The sequence below is a fragment of the Magnolia sinica genome, chromosome 3 (genome assembly GCF_029962835.1).
Source record: "Magnolia sinica isolate HGM2019 chromosome 3, MsV1, whole genome shotgun sequence".
Taxonomy (NCBI): Eukaryota; Viridiplantae; Streptophyta; class Magnoliopsida; order Magnoliales; family Magnoliaceae; genus Magnolia; species Magnolia sinica.
This window is the reverse complement of record NC_080575.1, coordinates 129,218,560-129,237,765: the sequence shown is the minus strand read 5'-3', so window position 1 is coordinate 129,237,765 and position 19,206 is coordinate 129,218,560. Positions and strand designations below refer to the sequence as shown.

Below are 19,206 nucleotides of genomic sequence, written 5' to 3'. Positions count from 1 at the left end.
TTATTAACTTTCTGCATTCTTTTTATTTAATTACTTTAGAGTCATATTGTCATTTTTCTTCAACAAGGAGTTGTTTGGATGCTTGTAAGTTGAATCAAATCACTTACTAATAGAAAATAGCATTTGATAACACGGCAAAGAGCTTTGTTTTAATTCACTTGCTAGTGACTTACAGGTGCAATGGTTATATTTTCTGATATACCAATGATAGTCACTAACTTCATTAAGAGGAGAGTTGTAATACGCTCTCCTATTATTATTTTTTTCCTTCCCTCCCTGACTTATGGTTTACATGTAAACTGGCAACATAAATGTAAGTGACAATCACTCCGTGATGAAAGAAACTTACAATTTTATTATCTCGTAAAAGAGAAATTTCAATAAGAGTTTACTTGAAAAATGAAAGGTGGTAAAGATGTATGGCTGTAGAGACCATCCAAACTGTTTCCGACCGTCGATGTAGCACATCTCTGAGATCAAACCGATCAAGATATCTTAACAGTCCAATTAATGGCTTATCACACCCAGATACATAGCTCAACTGGCAGACCGAGTGGAGATACCTCGTTTCAACACTTAAAGTCTTGGTATCGATCCCTAGCGGGGGTGGCTATCATGGAGTTTGTGTGCACATGGGTGTGTACTAACAAGCTAACCGAAAAAAAGAAAAATAAAAAAGAAAAAATAATGGCTTATTAATTTATGCTTAAAACTAAAATAATGGGCGGTCCAATGGATAAATCAGAAGATTAGTAGCATCTTCTAAGTATAAATTTTCAATTATGCTCCATGCACAGGAGATTTGGACGGTCTGATTGACTTAAATCAGTTCCAGGTGTACGTTTTAAAAGTAACCACCATTTTTTTAAATGGTGAAAGACTAACACAGGAGTCCGGCCGGAAATGTATTATTCCCTCTCGAAACCGAACTGCGCTCCCTCCTAAAACCCTCGATTTTCTGCTCTCTCTGCCCTCTCTCTCTCTCTCTCTCTCTCTCTCTCTCTCTCTCCCAAAACCCTCGATCTCCTGCTCTCTCTTTCTCTCTGATTCAATGCCCCGAGAGATCATAACACTGCAGGTGGGGCAATGTGGAAATCAGATAGGAATGGAGTTCTGGAAGCAGCTCTGCCTCGAACATGGCATCAGCAAAGAAGGCATTCTCGAAGATTTCGCCACCCAGGCAACTCCTCTCTCTCTCTCTCTAATTCCTGCAAAGTTCATGTACGCAATTTCGGTGTATGTTCTTTAAAAAAAGAGGAAATCCATGGAAATGAAAATGCGGATTTGATTTGGTGAACGACGCTTGCTATAGCTAAACCCAGATGTCATGAATCCGATTCTCATCCGCACGTGCCAATTAGCTACGTGTGTGCAAGATCCGTGGTGGGTCTCACCGTGCATGTGCCCTGACCCAAAGATCATGCGGGCAGCCATTGTACTCTGAATGTTAACGGTTGATCCATTCTTTTCAACTGTTCCTCCGTTTCATGCACGTGCGGCTCCACTTTCTGAATTTGATGGCCTGATCCTATGGACAAAGTGGATCCATGGGGCCCACTGATGAACATCAGGATATCGCATGTGTCTCAGGTGCTTCCCACTGTCTATGTGCCTTTGCCTGAAAGTTGGGTCACTGCTGTCATCAGGCAGGCTGCTCATGTACAGGTGCTGACTGCCAGTTAGTTCTTTTTAACGGTTCATTTTCTTCATCTATGCATAGTCCACCTGCCGACTAGGCCTGCCTGATCTTTTGGACACAGAAATACACAACAGGCCCCACCAGATGAACAGCCTGGATGTTGCACATGTCTTGTGTGCTATATGGGTAATTGTAGGGAGTGTAGGCAACTCACATTTCTCTTGTTTCATAGATATCTTGTATATGGAATGCTGCAGGGAGGTGATAGGAAAGACGTATTTTTCTATCAAGCTGATGATCAGCACTACATACCGCGAGCTCTTCTTATTGATTTGGAGCCCAGAGTTATCAATGGAATTCAAAACAGCGAGTACCGTAATCTTTATAATCACGAGAACATATTTGTCTCAGACCATGGAGGCGGTGCTGGCAATAACTGGGCTAGTGGCTATCACCAGGTTTGCCCTTTTCCACTTGTATAGCTCATTTTTATACTCGAATCAATATCCAAATACTATTTTTTTATTATTAAAAAATCATAAATATTTCGAGGCTTACTCTTCTTTTCTGGTAGTTAATTAAGGCAATATGCGTATGCATCTTATGGAGATGATAAGGACGCTCATGTTTATGTGGAATTTTCCTCTCATGAAGAATATTGATATTTACTATTCATGCACAAAATATGTAGCTGTTATCCATTTTACTCGCCAGTATGCTTTACAATTCATGCGCACAATATGTAGCTGTTATCCATTTTACTCACCAGTATGCTTTACAATTCATGCACAAAATATGTAGCTATTATCCATTGGCAGGTTTGGATGTTCATTTGCTTTCAACTGTAGTAGCTGGATTCAGTAAAGAGAAGATAAACCAAAATGGAGTTTGCTGGACTTCAGAACAACAATTAAGCCCCTAATTGTAATTCCATGCATTTCAAGGTGGACTTGGAATATGCTTTATTGAGACTACAAACTCAGCCTTTTATTGGGCTGTGTTGTATGTTTATTCTCTTGTGACTTTAGTCCACCATGGAGGATACTTGTGGGAAAGTGGCCAAGTGGGTTGTAACTCCTATCCATATGAAGGGCTCAAGTCATCTAGCATGGAGAGAGTGTAAACAATATAGCACCTTGTGTACTTGGTAGCTCTAATCTAGTAAGAGTGCCCCTTCTCTTGATATAAATCTTTTTCCTTTTTTCTTTTAGTTGTTTAACACGGTATCTGTTGGTGTACATAGAGTTATGTACACATGTGGAGTACCGTATATGACTAGAATTAGGATAGGATTAAATCTTCTAATCCTGTTCCTTCTTAGCTTTATCTCGTATTTGAAGTCTCCTATTGTAAATCATGCTCGTTGTATCTTTTCTATAAATAGAATTTTAAGGTGAGGAGGAGAGATAACTCACTCTTCCCACGTTCTTCTTCTCTTCTTCTTATTAATCATGGTACTAGAACCGACACTACATTTTGTGTTCGAGTCATGGAAGGGGTGACTTATGGAAAGGGCAACTTGAAATAGAGTGAAAGTCACCACGACATGGAGAGGACTACTTGGACAACTAGAGTGCAACTACTATAAGTGGAGAGGGTTACCTGGACAACCAGAGTGTAGCTGCCATGCGTGGAAAGGGCTACCTAGAAAAGAGGCTAGCGTGAGTGTTGCTACAAAGCGGGCTGCTGCGGAGCACGGTGGAATGTTATGACCATTCCGTATTTGTAAAACATACGAATGGCAACATGATAATTCTTGTCATATATGTCAATGATATCATTCCAACTGGCATGAGCACAACTGAGATAGATGATGTTAATAAATTCTTGACCTGATCATTCGAAATTAATGATTTAGGGTTGTTAAAGTACTTCCTTGGAATTCAATGTGGCTCGCTCAAAATGAGGAATTTTTCTATCACAACATATGTATTGGATCTTCTTTCAGAGGCCGGTTTACTTGGTGCTCATCCTATTGATATACCTATTGAAGTGAATCATAAGTTACGTGAGAGACAACCAGACGAAATTGATAACCGGGCATATATCATTGACTAGTGGGTTGACTAATTTATCTCGGCTTTACCCGTGCCGTATAGACATCTCCCATGTGACGGGAATTGTAATCAAGTTTATGCAATGATCGTGTCATCATCATCTCGATGCTGTCTATCGAACTTTTTGTTATTTGAAAGTTGTACCTAGGCGTGGTCTTCTCTATTCAAACTGTGGTCATTTGAATATCATTGGTTTTTTCAATGTTCATTGGGCTAGCTCCTCCTTTGATTGACGCTCTACTATGGGGCATTGCATGTTTGTAGGAGGAAATCTACTCGGAAAAACAAGAAACAATATGTTGTTGCGTGCTTCTTTGCTAAAGCTGGATATCGGGGCTCATGCAACATGTGAATTATTATGGGTGAAAGCCATCCTTCAAGATATGAGGTTCGCGATGACTTCTTTAATTCCTCAACATTGTGATAATCAAGAAGCAATCCATATTGCACATGACCCGGTTTTCCATGAATGTGCAAAGCACATTGAAGTCTACTGTCATGTCATCTTGGAAAGTTAGCTGCCAAGCTTCTACACACGCCTTTTGTTTGTTTAAAAGATCAATTAGTAGATGTCTTCATAAAAGCCACATCAACAATACGCCTTAAGACGATTAAGGCGAGTTTGGGGCATGACATTGGGAAGGATTAGGTGGGATGGGATTCAAAAAACATAATTATTACCCACGGCAGGGATTGTCCCCTGTTACCATGGGATAAGCTTAATTCCATGCTTTGTTTGTAATACGGTGGTACATTGAATGGCTATACCCACCATCATTTGAAACTATTGAGAATAACACACGTGTTATATCTAAATCATTCATTTGTTTTGTAACCTCATTTTATGGCATGGGCCTAAAAATGAGGCAGATCCAAAACTTATGTGGCACCAAGGAAGTTTTCAACGGTAAGTATTCAATCCCCGTTGCTTTCTATAGTGGGGTCCACTTGAGCTTTAGATCTACCTGATTTTTTGGTCCATGCTCTAAGGGCGTGTTTGGGCAGTGGGATTAGATGGGATTAGGTGGGATGGGATTCATCTAGTCCTGTGCCAATTCCACTCCATGTTTGGGAAAAATGGAAAAGCTTGGAATTAGATTAGATGGAATTGCATTGGGTCCCGTGCCATTTCACTCAATGTTAGCAAGTTGTGTAGGTCCCACTATGATGTGTGGGCTATATCCACACCGTCCACCCATTTTTCAAGATTATCTTAGAGCATGGGCCAAAAAATCAGGTAAATCTAAAGCTTAAGTGGACCCCACCATAGAAAGCAACGGGGATTGAATACTTACTGTTGAAAACTTCTTTGGGGCCACATAAGTTTTGGATCTACCTCATTTTTAGGCCCATGCCATAAAATGAGGTTATAAAACAAATGAACGGTTTAGATATAACACATGTGTGTTATTCTCAGTAATTTCAAATGATGGTGGGTATATCCATTCAAGGTACCACTATATTACCAACAAAGCATGGAGTTAATCTTATCCCATGGCAATAGGGGACAATCCCTGCCATGGGTAATAATTATGTTTTTTGAATCCCATCCCACCTAATCCCTTCTAATCCCACCCCCCAAACACGCCCTAAAATGATCTCGAAAAATGGGTGGACGGTGTGGATATAGCCCACACATCATGGTGGGACCTACAGAACTTGCTAACATTGAGTGAAATTGGCATGGGACCCAATGCAATTCCATCTAATCTAATTCCAAGCTTTTCCATTCTTCCCAAACATGGAGTGGAATTGGCACAGGACTAGATGCAATTCCATCCCACCTAAGCCCATCTAATACCATGCGCCAAACGCCCCCTTAGTATCAAGCTCGGCATAGATGATATCCATGCACCAACTTGAGAGAGTGTTGGTGTACATAGCTTTATGTTTATGTACACATGTGGAGTACCATATATGATGAGAATTAGGATTAGGTCTTCTGATCCCGTTTCCTTTTAAGCTTTATCTCTTGTTTAAAGTCTCCTATTGTAAATCATATTCTTTATATCTTTTGTATAAATAGAACTTTAAGGTGAGGGGGAGAGAACTCACTCTTCTTATGTTCTTCTCTTCTTTATTAAGCCTTTGTTATTGATTGTGGGTGTAGTCCGCTCACCTTTTGTGCATTATTGCACTTGTGGCTTCACATGTTTTTGTGGGTGTAGTCCGCTTCTCAACCATTTCGAGTGTAGTTTACTCATCATGAAAAGATTCAATGGATGTCAAAAGCTCAATCTAAAGACAAGCTCCGATTGAAGATCTTGAACTCCATCATGTTGAGTTTGAGTGGGGATGTTGAGAACACGAAGCTTAACCTTTTTGTTGTGTCTTATGTTTGTTGCCTTGTGAGTTTTGTTCCATATGGAGGATGCTTGTGGAAAAGTGGGTTGTAACTCCTATCTATACAAAAGGGGTCAAGTTATCTAGTCTAGTTTGTATGGTTTGTAAGTAGCACCTTGTGCCACGGGAACTCTAATTACGTAAAAGTGTCCTAGCCTTTCTTTTAGTATAAATATCACGTTTTTTCTTATTTCTCATTTCTTTTTAGTTGTTTAACAGGCTCAATGTCGAATTTGGCATCAATTGTTCACTGTGAATGGAGCAAAGCTATACTTATTCTTGTCATTGGATTGAACTATTGCAATTCAACTCAGTTAAGAATCCAATGCAACTTATTTTGGTGGTCCCCTTGTTGTAGAAGTCTTGTTCGTGATTTGTGCCGTATTTTCGACGCATCAAGGTTCACTAATAAACTCATGCATGCTACTAATATGCGAAATGCGGAAATATGCCATTGATACTTGAACTGTAACACAATCAGGCCTTGGTGAATTATTGAGATCCATTATCATTGGAAATTATGAGTTTCAGTTTGTGAATCCTCGATGCTTTAGGGCCTATATCTACTCTGTTGGAAGTTAATATGCAAATAATCATAATTTATGGGGTCTCTTTGAACCATACCACCACATCAATGTTGACAATGTAGTGCCAGCTGTACTTTCAGATGCGTTTGGCGCCAGTATGCTTTCATGTCTTTATTTAAGTGCCCTTCTTCGGTTCTTGCCAAAATTGAGAAGCTAAGGTGTGACTTCTTTTGGCAAGGTGCTGCTTATAAAGGTAAATTCCATCTTTGAAGTAAGTTTGTAGGCTATTTGAGGGTGGTGGTGCGGGTATTAGGCGTCTTGAAGATTTTAATTTTGCTTTAATGGGTAAATGGGTTGGGAGATTCGGGAAGGAAGAGGATAACATGTGGAGATCCATTATTGCCGGAAAATATGAGATATTTATTATGGGATGGTGGACCAAAGCTTCCTCCCTTTATGGAGCTTCTCATCTTTGGAAAGGGATTACCAATCTTTCTAACAAAGTTTTTTGAGGGAATCGGATTTTTTGTCAGGGGTGGCTCTCATATAAGATTCCGGGATGATATTTGGGTGGGGGAATCTTCTCTTAGATCGGAGTTTCCTGGCTTGGCTGCCCTTGCTCCATCACCAGATCTTTCTATAGCCCAGTGCTTCTCTGAGGTGAGTGATGGTGGGGTGTGGACTCCTCCGTGCAGGCACAATCTCACTTACTATGAGGTGTTTGAGCTGCCACGTCTTTTCGTTTGCATCCAAGGAATCTATCCCGATCCGGTTTGAAAGATTCTGTGGTTTGAATGGATAAATCCGGCATTTTTTTTTTTTTTTCCGGTGAAATCCTTTTTCACCATGTTTTGTCTTTGTCCCCGATTGTTTGTCTACGTTATGTGTAGCGCCATTATGAGCCCAATTTGGTATTACGAGCCCCACCCAAGGTTGTGGTGTTCGGTTGGTTAGTTGGCATGAAAGGGTGCTTACCATTGATAATTTATGTATGAGTGCGATGGTGCTCCCTAATATTTGCATTCCTTGTATGATGGACGCCGAATTAGTGGATCACAGCTTCATTTATTGTTCCTTTACCTTAGGCATTTGGTCGCCATTTTGTAGTTGTTCAAAGTTCTATGGGTTATGCCTAAAGCTATTGAAGATTTATTTCTGATGTGGCACGAAGGTGTTCCCAGTGGAAAGAGTAGGTCGAGGTGGCGTTTAGCCCTCCTTGCTAGCTTTTGGGCTGAGAGGAACAACCGCACCTTCAGCAATCATAACAATTTTGTTGTGGTAGTGAGTAGTAGGACTGCACGCTTATTAGGGAGTGGGACCCCTAGTGGTTTGTCCCTTGCAATGTTTTAAATAGCGTGCAACGTATAGCGTAGTGTTTGGTCCTCTATAGTGTGTAGCAGCGTATAACGTAAGTTACTCGATAGTTAATATTTTAAATTAAAATAATAGAAAAATATCATAAAAATTACAAAATGCATAATTCCTATGAGTTCTTGACTGTGAATAGGGATCGTCAACCACATATTTCCATGCACAAATTCTTTGTTTCTGTGCCTTCAGACATCTCTAAGTGTGACCTCTTTTTTTTTTTTTTATTATTATTTTAAATAATTTATTGAAACATCAAACACCACAAATTCACAGTATGGACCACAAGTGCTCTATCCATGATATGGACCACAATTTGGATGGTCCGGATTGATCTAATGTAGTGACACATGCGATGGGAATGAGTCACCACCATTTTAAAATAGGCGTTGAATTAGCATAGAAGAAAAAGAGAGGAGATTTCAGGTAGCATACGCTACCTGTGCTAGACGATATGCTACGTTACATGTAGTGTATGCTACATGCCACATAGCTTACTCTACCAGTGAGCTACGCTACATGCTTATGCTACGTAGCGTTTTAGCTACGCTATGAGCACTACCGAAAACACTGGTCCCTTGGGGCGATTTGTTTTTCTTGTTTTCTTGTGGCTTGCTGCTGTATTCTTTGCCTTTGGGCTGTCTTTTAATAAAATTTATTACTTCTCAAAAAAAAAAATGAAAAAAGAAAAAATGATGGGCATGACTTTTAGAAATGCCACAATTTCGAACAAGTTATGCTTTGAAGTTGTCGTTAATTTTGATTTTTCATAGGAGCTGGACTGGAGCAATGGCGCTGATTTTTAATTTCATCACGGCAATTACTAGGGGCATTACATGATCCTTGGCCTAAGGAAATGACATAGGCCCACTGGTCAAGATCTACCATCAATGCGACCCATGTTATAGTGATCCAGGCCATTGATACGATGCTCCCCACCATGAATGGTGTTAAAGCCCACAGAATTATTATTGGATTCTGCAGTTTTCCATTTCCTGAGGAATCCATAGGGGATTTTCATGTCCATATTTTGTATTCTCTCGATTCAAACAGGCCCTTACTTTCATTTAAGCAGCTCGTTCACAAGAAATTACTACCATACACAAAGATCTCCCAGTTTGGATAATCTTAAGCATTTACTCAGTGGCTTATGAATAGGTGACGGAGAAAAGAAATGCAACAATAGTCCACATTCAATGGAAAAGGTTAGAGATTGAATCACTGATATCTTGCAATTAGGGATTTTTTTTATGTCATAATCTGCTCATGGTGTTGTTAATCAGATCGACGGTCTGAATCCTGAATCATGACCCCTGTTTGTGAACTTCAATCCAAGGACAAACCTCATTTTCTCTGCCGAGGATCATATACTTCCTCAATTTACAATGCCCTTACTTTCTACTTTGGCTTGAAATGTTTTTCAAACCTGCAGTGGTATAGTGCCTTTTTTGTTGTTTACTGCTTATGTTTGCGAGGATATCAACTTGTTATTTTCTTTAGACTAATACTTAAACTATGATTTTTTAACCAGGGAGAGCAGGTTGAAGAGGATATAATGGATATGGTTGATAGAGAGGCAGATGGTAGTGATAGCCTCGAGGGTTTTGTTCTGTGCCATTCAATTGCTGGGGGAACGGGCTCAGGTATTTCCTACGCATTATTAATGTTTCTTAGATGTCTGCCTTGGCTCTCATGGTCTTTGAGCTTTTAGAGCAACTACTCTTGGATATCTTGCCTTTTCCCCAATGGATTATTCTGTATTTGTGTCCTACATTAGTCTGATTTATTATTATTTATTTACATGCTCCTCAGCATGAGATATTTCGTGAAGGGGAGTTATTTGATACTCTGGCTGTGTCTGACGCTTGATACACAGGCACTTAGAAATTGTACACTTGGCATATAAAAACTCAAATTAAACCGACTAAATTGTGGAACCCAGTGTCGCTAAGTTGCAGTCTTAAAATCAGTTTGGTCAAATCCTAACCTCAGACTTGGGGAAACTTTTTTTGAAACAAGGCCTCTGGATACTTTTCATTTTTAACCGTTCAATAAATGTCTATCAATATAATATTTTGTTAATGAAGTATGAGTTATTTTTGGTTCATAATGCACCCAAATCGGTACCCATCATCTGGACAGTTTAGCTTGAATTACTTGTATGCCACGTATGCAATTCTTGGTAATTTCTAACTGCCTGTGTATCATTCATTACACTGCTGGAGAACCAAAGAACATATCTTTTGTGAAACAGCGATCTATGTTGCCTGGGGTCTGTTGGATGTAGGGGTTTTGATTGAGCTATAGAACTTTTTTGTGAACATATCCTTCCAGACCCAATAATACATCCACTACCTGTCACATGCCCATGCCGATATTAGATGCATCTTAATTCAGTCACTTCAGTTTATCATGTATGAAGAGTTCATTTATGTACCTGACCTGGCATTAGATGTTCCTTGTCCTTGAGGCAATTTCACAATCATGTAAATTTATTTATTTTTCCCGTTCCAAGAAGCTACTTTAATATAAATTCTAACTCCTACAGAATTCACAATCATGTTTTCCCCCCCTCCATGAAGCTACTTTAATATCAATTCTAACTGCTACAGGCGATTCACTATCTTATGTCTATACTAAAGGTGGATGATTTACATCTGTCATGTATATATAGTTTTGTATTACAAATGTTACAGTTTCTGGGATTCTGTTGCTTAATATCCATGCTATGTATTATGCACATGGTTCAAGATTTTTCTTCTGGAAACTGCCAAAAATTTGAATGCTATGGAAGGTTTTGGGTTCTTTGTATTTAAAATAGTATGGAATGTTGGTGTGCTTACCCACTTAAGGGAAATATGCATCTTTATGTCTGACAACTGTATAGAGCCATGCATCCAGATACTGGATTTCAGCTTTGGTTATGTTGTGTCTGCATGACATGCTTGTGGTACTTCGTGTCCATACTGGTGCATCAGTAAAATAGTTCATTTGAACCAAAAGGTGTTGGCAGCACATTGCTTCATTAGTTGATTCAGCCTTCAGATCTCAACGTGGCTTTATTTCAAAAAGTATAAGTGCTGAACTTATTGCTTGATGCCCTCACAAACTGTAATTTTGCGTTCTTTGCAAATATTTCCTTTGGCTTCAGGATTTTGCTCGAATATAACCTTTTGTTCATCTAACAATCTCAGCAGTATTGCATAGTTGCTCATGCATCATTATCATGTTGCGGATTCGTGGATTCATTGTTTTCAGGCAGAATTTGATTGTTTTTAACATGCTCGCTGTTTTGGTGTGATACCTTCAATCTGTTTTATTTGGTGATATGCTGGAAACGATTATTTTATTTATTTATTTTATTATTATTATTTTTGTAGTTTGAGACTTTGAGTACCTCATTATTTCATTGCCTCCTCCTTTTTCTACTATTTATAGTCCAGCTAGTTCTATTTCCAGTTTTAGTGTAATTCATACAGAAGTAAATTTCCTGTAAAGAGTCTCCATATGGATATGGCTGTGTGTTTTTTATAGCAAAATGCATGATTATGTTTCTTCTCCCCTGTATGTTTTGAATTTAGGTTGATGTAGTGATTGCAATGTATAAGATTAAGGCATGCATACTGAACTTGTCTTGCAGGGCTTTTATTATGTAATGTGTCCTTTCTTCCAGGGCAAGCTCTTCATATAATTTCTTATTTTATCAAAAAAAAAAATTATTACTTTCACACTTTCCATTCTTTTTCATGGTTGACCTTCATCACTTGCTTTAGCGCAGGAATGGGTTCGTATTTGTTGGAGACCCTGAATGATCGCTACAGCAAAAAGCTTGTTCAGACGTACAGTGTGTTTCCCAATCAGATGGAGACGAGTGATGTTGTGGTCCAGCCTTACAACTCACTTTTGACTCTTAAGCGGCTGACCTTAAATGCCGATTGTGTTGTTGTTCTTGACAATACTGCATTGAATAGGATTGCTGTGGAACGCCTTCATCTAAGTAATCCTACCTTTGCGCAAACAAACTCATTGGTTTCCACCGTGATGTCTGCTAGCACCACCACACTGCGCTATCCGGGATATATGAACAATGACTTAGTTGGACTTCTTGCCTCTTTAATTCCAACTCCAAGATGCCATTTTCTAATGACAGGGTACACGCCGCTTACTGTTGAGCGTCAGGTTAGACTTCAACTATACATGAGATCACTTCTGAATATTAATAGAAAATATAGTTGGAATTAGGGTTATCAATGGGCTGGGCTGGCCCAGGGGGCTTTCGGGCCTGGCCTGTTTTGGATTGTCTCGGGCTCCTCTATCAAGCCATGAGGGTGGTCCTGAGCCTGAAAGTTAAGGCCATTGCCTAACCAGGCTGGTACCGTCCTGAATCAAGTGACTGGCTGAGCACATTCCATTAATAGATATTATATTGATTGATATCTTAGAGAGGAGCGCGCTTCTGTAAATAACTTATAATATATCCTATCCTCATCCCTCCCAATCCCGTTTTCTTCCCAACCCCCCTTCTACCGCCATACCTAAATTCCCTCCCTTCTTAGTTTTTACACAGGTTGGCCTCATCCTCACATTGAGGCCGTTGGTATGGGCTCGAGCATCTGAAAATAAGGCCAGGCTTGGGAATGCCCTGGTCTGCCTGTTGACAACCCAAGGGGACCAACATTACTCTACTGTGCCAGTGAATAGATATGTTAGTTTTACTGAAATATCTGAACAAATTTTCTTCTATGTTCTATCACAAGTCTGTTATGCTGATCGTGGACTCTGAAGTAGCTTAGAGATGAAATGCGCTAGCGTGACTCATATAGGTAGAGTTTCCCCCCATGCATGGGGGGTGGTTTGATTTGTGCTGAGGGCCACATGGGGGAACAACTTCATTGAGAAACCAGCAACTGGCTAAGGATAGGCTTTTGATTCAATGAGGGCCCCATCACATGAGGGAGACACGTGCCAAGTATTTGGGTGGATGGCACCCGTGTCAGAGATCCAGACCATCTGTCAAGTGTAAAAATCAGGTTGTATGCTCATCAAGTGAGCCACACATGTACATTGAATTTGGATTGTTAGCCGCCCCCCCCACCACAAAAAAAAAAAAAAAAAAAAAAGGAATCATGCTAGCTTTTTTGTTTACAAATAATGGGCTTGACATGGGTGTGTAACAATTAGTTAGCTAGCCTGGCTTTAACTTGCTGTGCATCTGGGGTTTTTACTTGTTTTCTTTGGAAGCAAAATGCTCATACTGCATACCCCATGATATGCTCTGCCATAGCATACAGTGATATTTTTCTCTTCATGTTAGGCTTGAATCCGTTGGATGGTAAATCCACATTGCTATAATTAAATGGCAGTTTCTACAGTCAGTTTATTCCTTGAGAGATCAGTTCCAAATCTGTAGAAGGGATCAACCATTTAAGAACCATGAAAGGTAAAATAATTAGGTTGCACATTTATGTCCAAAGTTATAGTTTATTCAGAATAAATCTGAATTGAATTTACAAATAACTGTAGAGAGTGAATGCCTTTCAATATTACAACTCGGGAAACAAAGTGATAAAATAAAAGATTACTTCTGTGTAGTCGCAGATGCATATGCTGAGGCATATGTTCGGACTCAAGACTCAAGATTATGGCCTCACTTATTTTGTGCTCTTGCTTCAAAGTCTACTATTATTGTAGTCTTACACCGACTCAAGAGTACATCTGTCACCCATCTGCTTTTGCACCCATTTCAAGGGCTTGAATTGTATATACTTCAACTGAGAAGCATTAGGTTCTACTTTTAGGATTCACTTATCAAGAAGCAAGCTTTATGCATGTGCCTTGTGGGAAGGTTAGTCAGTCTTTCTTTAGGCCACCCTTGTCAAGATATAGGCAATGTGTAAGAATATGTTATCATGTGGGGTTGTCCTTCTTTCTCCCTCCCTCCCCCCCCCCCCCCCCCTCCCCCTTCTTCAGACTCTCTTAAATATATCTCTGACTTTTTTGTGTACTTTTCTAATGTCACAAATGGACTTCTAAAGGGGAAAAAAAGAAGAAAAAGAAAATTCACCATTAGATGTCAAGACTGAAAAATTAATCAGGCAGAGACATGGAAAACCACTTGTTTCATACAACTCACTGAAAAAAATCCTAGCTTCGCGCATGGCTAATTGATGTTTGAAGCCTCAATGTAGATAAAAGTTTAAAATTGCTGTCTTAAAGAGAAAGGTATGCCTTTTTTTTTTTTTTCCCTTTTTCTAAGCTTTCCATTTTTCTGGTATGAATTGCTTTGTCAAGAAAATGTGTCAGCCAAGAATAAAAACTCTTAAGGGTCAAATAGTTGACATTTGGAACGCACTGATGTTTCATTACAAATGAAACTTGCCGAGGTGCTTTTGTTTATTCTTTCTTTTTTAATTCTTAACTTTTCTTCTTTTGCTACTATTGAATCCAATGGTGCTCTTTAACTTTTCCAAGTTAAATTCGTGATTATTTGGTCTCATTTGAATTGTTAGCATGGCCCCACATCCCTTTGATGGCTGTTATGATTGTCCTTTTTGTAATGTGCTGATTTACCTATATTCAAATATTCAAGCTGAATTTGGATGCTTATGGGATCCAAGCAGGTCTGTCTGATGCCCTTGTGTTTTTGGCAGGCTAATGTGATTCGTAAAACAACTGTGCTAGACGTGATGAGAAGACTTCTGCAGGCAAGATGGCCGAAATGCTTCCTTGATGCCTTTGCATGCTTTGAATAGACATTCTTCTTAGTATTTCTGTTTTGCAGACGAAAAATATCATGGTTTCTTCCTATGCTCGAACAAAAGAAGCAAGTCAAGCGAAATACATTTCAATACTAAACATCATTCAAGGAGAAGTGGACCCTACACAGGTAACTCCAAAGAAGTTTCTACGTGTTTTGTTTTTTAATTTTTTTAATTTGTAATCTGTTCTTTATATCATTTTTCATAGGGGTGTTGTTTATTTCCATTATAATTTAAATGTTTTTGCTATGATTCATTAGTTCCATTAATTATTAGAAGGCTTGGTAATCTAACTTTACATTTTACGCAAATGATTCTTTTCCTATAAATGAGTTGAAATGAAATATATGGATTCACTTAAAAAATTGATTTACTAGTCTATTGTTTGTGTAGCTGAGTTCACAATTTATCTTCTCAACAATTTTTTTTTTTTAAAAAAAACTGAAATTTATCTTCTCAATTATAGAATTCACAAATTTAGATGCATGAAAACAGTTTCACTTTGCCAATAGAGTATGCCTGAGCGGCAATCTCCCAGAGGCTGTGCTTGCAATGTCTCAAGAACATAGATGCAGTGATGCACCCAGGCATGCTTCTTCCCATCCCATTTGTTGTCTGGATGCATGTTCCAGTTGGTTATTCTTGGCAACTACAGTTCACATTTTAGCTTCAAGCAAAAAGTTCCTTTTGGTTGTGCAATCTCATGGTTAGTGAGATTCCGCATCGAATTTCACCACTGAATATGGACTGTTTCTGATGTCATTTTCATTGCAGTTATGTTCTTCACCAAAGGGGTCAACCTGTGCCAGATGTGCCCTAACCTTTTGTACCTCGTTATATTTTTGTTTCTTGTAATTTAAGTTCACTTGTTAAAAAAATGATTCTATTTCTAAGGTGTGTGAGTGCAACTCCCAAACTAATTCATAACTGACTTGCCATTGCTGACATTTAACTGCTGTGATTTGGACTATTTTAACCTTTCAAATGTTCAAAACTTACAGTAGTCCACCTTTTGAAAAAGGAAGAAGAAAAAAAGAAGCAGCTTACAGTAGTCCTAATTTTCTGTGTTTTTGAACCAGGTGCACGAAAGCTTGCAGAGAATACGGGAAAGAAAGCTGGTTAATTTCATTGAATGGGGCCCTGCAAGCATTCAGGTTTCCACTAGATGAAAGTCTAAAATGGATTATTCTCAATATGCCTGGGTTTCTTTGGAGTTGACAATTTTACTTTTTTGCAGGTTGCCTTGTCTAGGAAGTCACCATATGTTCAAACTGCTCATAGAGTAAATTCCTTCTGGTCTCCTTTAAGTTTTATTTCCGTTTCTATCCATCTGCATTCAATTCTTCTAGTGGTCATTTGGGGTGAGAAACACATGTAGTGGGTTTTTTGAATCAGTGTTGAAAACTCGTGGGCCTGCTGATAACAGCTCAGCAATTGAGCTGTCAATTTGCAGTCTGCCTCTCCAAAATGGGAGGGAGGGACTTTCCTCATTCCAGTTTTGCAAGAGGTACAGTGCTAGACGATAAGCTTAATTGTCAAGTCATTGCCCCACGCCAACATGTTTCCCAAACTGATAAATGCCAGTTTCCATGTGTTTCTCTCTCCATGGTCCCTTACTCTTATTCACATGATGAAATGCTTTTAAGGAGATTAATCCTCAAAGGACTAATCTTTTAAAGCTTGTACATTCTGTTTTATAGGTTAGTGGCCTGATGCTAGCAAGCCACACTAGTATACGCCACCTCTTCAGCAAGTGTTTGAGCCAGTATGAGAAGTTGAGAAAGAAGCAGGCCTTCCTCGACAATTACCGGAAGTTCCCAATGTTTGCAGTAAGTCCCCTCTGTCACCATAATAGTTCTCAACTGCATTTACTTCTATTCACTTGTTAGCGTTGTAGTTTGGAGGATCTGCCACCACTGTCAATGGATCTTTTATCATTCCAGTTGTATTGTACTATCTGATACTGCCATGGATAGCTTATCCTTCACCCACATCCATACAGATACAAAATTCCAGCAAAACAATCATCCATAAATTGAAAAACTGGCCAGGCCTGTTGTGGTGGGTCCCACCTGATGAATATCTCACATCTAGTTCATGTATCCTTGTGGATGCATGTCGTGACAAAAACCCTTGATCCTCTTTTCTTGACTCTCTCACTGATTTTGGGCCAGGGCTGGTTTGTGGTGGGCCCTACCTGATGAATATCTTGCATTTCGTTCATGTAGCCTTGTGGACGTCTGTGCCATGAGGAAAACAGTTGATTCTCTTTCCTCAAACCTCCTTAGCATTTATCATTGGGCAGTCCATTGGCTATGGGGTTTCCCCTTTTCTTGGAATGAAGTTCCGATGACCAAGATATTGCAACGAAGATACCTGGACGGTAATCCCTTGTGAAATCATAGGCATAGCTCCGACAACTCTGTACTTCTTTTTTTTTTTTTTTTTTTTTTAAATTTTAATTTTTTATTTTTAAAATTTGTTTCCTTTTCTTTTTACCTCAAGTGATTTTCTTCCATATCAGGATAATGATCTCTCTGAATTCGACGAGTCTCGAGAGATCATAGAGAGCTTGGTTGAGGAATACAAGGCCTGTGAATCCCCAGATTATATCAAATGGGGAATGGAGGTACATATCCATTGAAACCATCTTCTCATCTCGCTACAGATCGGTTTCCTGTCAGAACTGAGGATGAATTTTCTGCAGGACCCAGATCGGGCTCTGACTGCAGAAGGCAGCGTCTCAGGAACAGTGGATCCAAAACTGGCACTGTAAACATCAGGTGATCTGCATCTCTATTCCTGAGGGGATCTGTTTCTTTTCTTTTTCTTGTTCTTTGTTTTTTTGTTTTTTTTTAAATTTTTTTTAATTTTAATTTTAATAACTAAAATGGCCAATACTGATAATTACAGCATGCTAACGGGTTGCATCAGGCCAAAAATGTTTGTTATAAAATCTGATGTTTGTGGTTTCTGATTTGCTCTTTGTGATGATTTCACAAACCATTTGTATGTATTGTAGTCTGTTTATATTTCCTAACACATTATGTGCATTTGTGAAGGTGGAAAATCTATGGAAAAGAAATTGATTTCCATGGAAATATATTCTTCTGCTGTTTGAGAAAAAAAGAAGTATGCATGTTAATTGATTTGCATTTCTGAGGCTTTCCTTTAAAAACACGATATCGGTTTCTTATGAAAAAACACATTGAATGTTTGATTTAATTGATTTGCGTTTCTGAGGCTTTCCTTGAAAAACACAGATATCCGTTTCTTATGGAAAAAAACACATTGAATGTCGATTTCCATGGTTGTGGGAGACAACTCTCTCTTTGATTGTTGATCTTATAACATTTAGAATTGATCACCTACGGGCGCTTGCACCATGGTTATTAGCCTTTTACCTAAATTAATCACTGTAATTTTGAATTGTGATTTAGGTCGACCTAAATCGCACGACTTCCTGAAAGGCCTAACTCACTTATCATCCCTTTAAACCAAACAACTTCCTTAAATGCTTTTGTCACTGCCATGTATTCAACTTCGGTCGTGAAAAGTGCAACCATAGATTGAAATTTCGACATCCACCAATGAGTAATCGGTAGTCAATCCTCTATTATCCACATTCCCTGTATAATCCGCATCCATATAGCTTACAAGTTTCTTCTCAATATTTTTCAAAACTAAGACGTAGTCCATCTTACCTCATTTGTATCGCAATAACCATTTTATTGCTTCTCAATGTTGCTTGCCAATGTTTGATAAGTATTTGCTCACAACATCCACTGCATGTGAAATATTTGGTTCTTGTACAGACCATGACATACATAAGTCTGCCAACCATGCTCGAGTAGGGCACATGAGACATATACTGCTTTTCTTCATTTGACATAAGGCATAAATCCGAAGAAAGTTAAAAGTAAGCAGTGTTGGGTGTGCTAACTGGTTTTGCCTTTTTTAGTCTAAACTTGACTAAGACATTCTCAAGATATTCCTCCTGAGACAATTATAGCTTGCTCATATCTCTGTCTCTGTGTATATCAGTGTCGAGAATCTTCTTTATAGCCCCAAGAGCTTTCATCTCAAATGTTCTGGATAATCGAGTCTTTAATATGTTGATTTCAATCTTGTTATGGTTGACGATAAACATATCATTAACATACAACACCAGAATAATGAATTCACTGTCATTCAATGCTCTAAAATAGAGATAATGATTGAATTCACTTCTGATAATTTGCTCACTCAAAATGAAATAATTAATTAATTTTTTGTACCATTACCTAGGCCACTGTTTCAAGTTGTACAACCTCCTTAACATGCAAACCAAATTCTCTTTTCCCCGCACCTCGAACTCTTCAAGTTTCTTCATGTAGATCTACTCTTCTAGTTCTTTATGTAGAAATGTCATCTTCGCATTTAACTGTTCCAGTTCCAGATTGTATTGGGTGACCAAAGTCAATACAAATTTGATAGATACTTGTTTGACTACTAGCATGAAAATTTCACCGAAG

At 38.8% G+C, this 19,206-nt stretch overlaps 1 protein-coding gene across 1 annotated transcript; it reads left to right on the top strand.

Moving 5' to 3' along the window:
* Window positions 1–967: 967 nt before the first annotated feature.
* LOC131241298 (tubulin gamma-1 chain) lies at window positions 968–17,666 on the top strand. Its single transcript, XM_058240086.1, has 11 exons — window positions 968–1,180; window positions 1,897–2,097; window positions 9,466–9,577; window positions 11,713–12,113; window positions 14,585–14,638; window positions 14,716–14,820; window positions 15,772–15,846; window positions 15,930–15,974; window positions 16,393–16,521; window positions 17,217–17,321; window positions 17,400–17,666. The coding sequence occupies exons 1-11, from the start codon at window positions 1,052–1,054 to the stop codon at window positions 17,466–17,468; spliced, it is 1,425 nt and encodes a 474-aa protein (XP_058096069.1). The 5' UTR covers window positions 968–1,051; the 3' UTR covers window positions 17,469–17,666.
* Window positions 17,667–19,206: the final 1,540 nt, after the last annotated feature.

Coding starts and splice junctions, on each gene's coding strand:
- LOC131241298 (XM_058240086.1), top strand. CDS start 1,052: ATGCCCCGAGAGATCATAACACTGCAGGTGGGGCAATGTGGAAATCAG. Junction 1,181..1,896: donor TCGAAGATTTCGCCACCCAG/GCAACTCCTCTC, acceptor GGAATGCTGCAG/GGAGGTGATAGGAAAGACGT. Junction 14,821..15,771: donor GAGAAGTGGACCCTACACAG/GTAACTCCAAAG, acceptor TTTTTGAACCAG/GTGCACGAAAGCTTGCAGAG.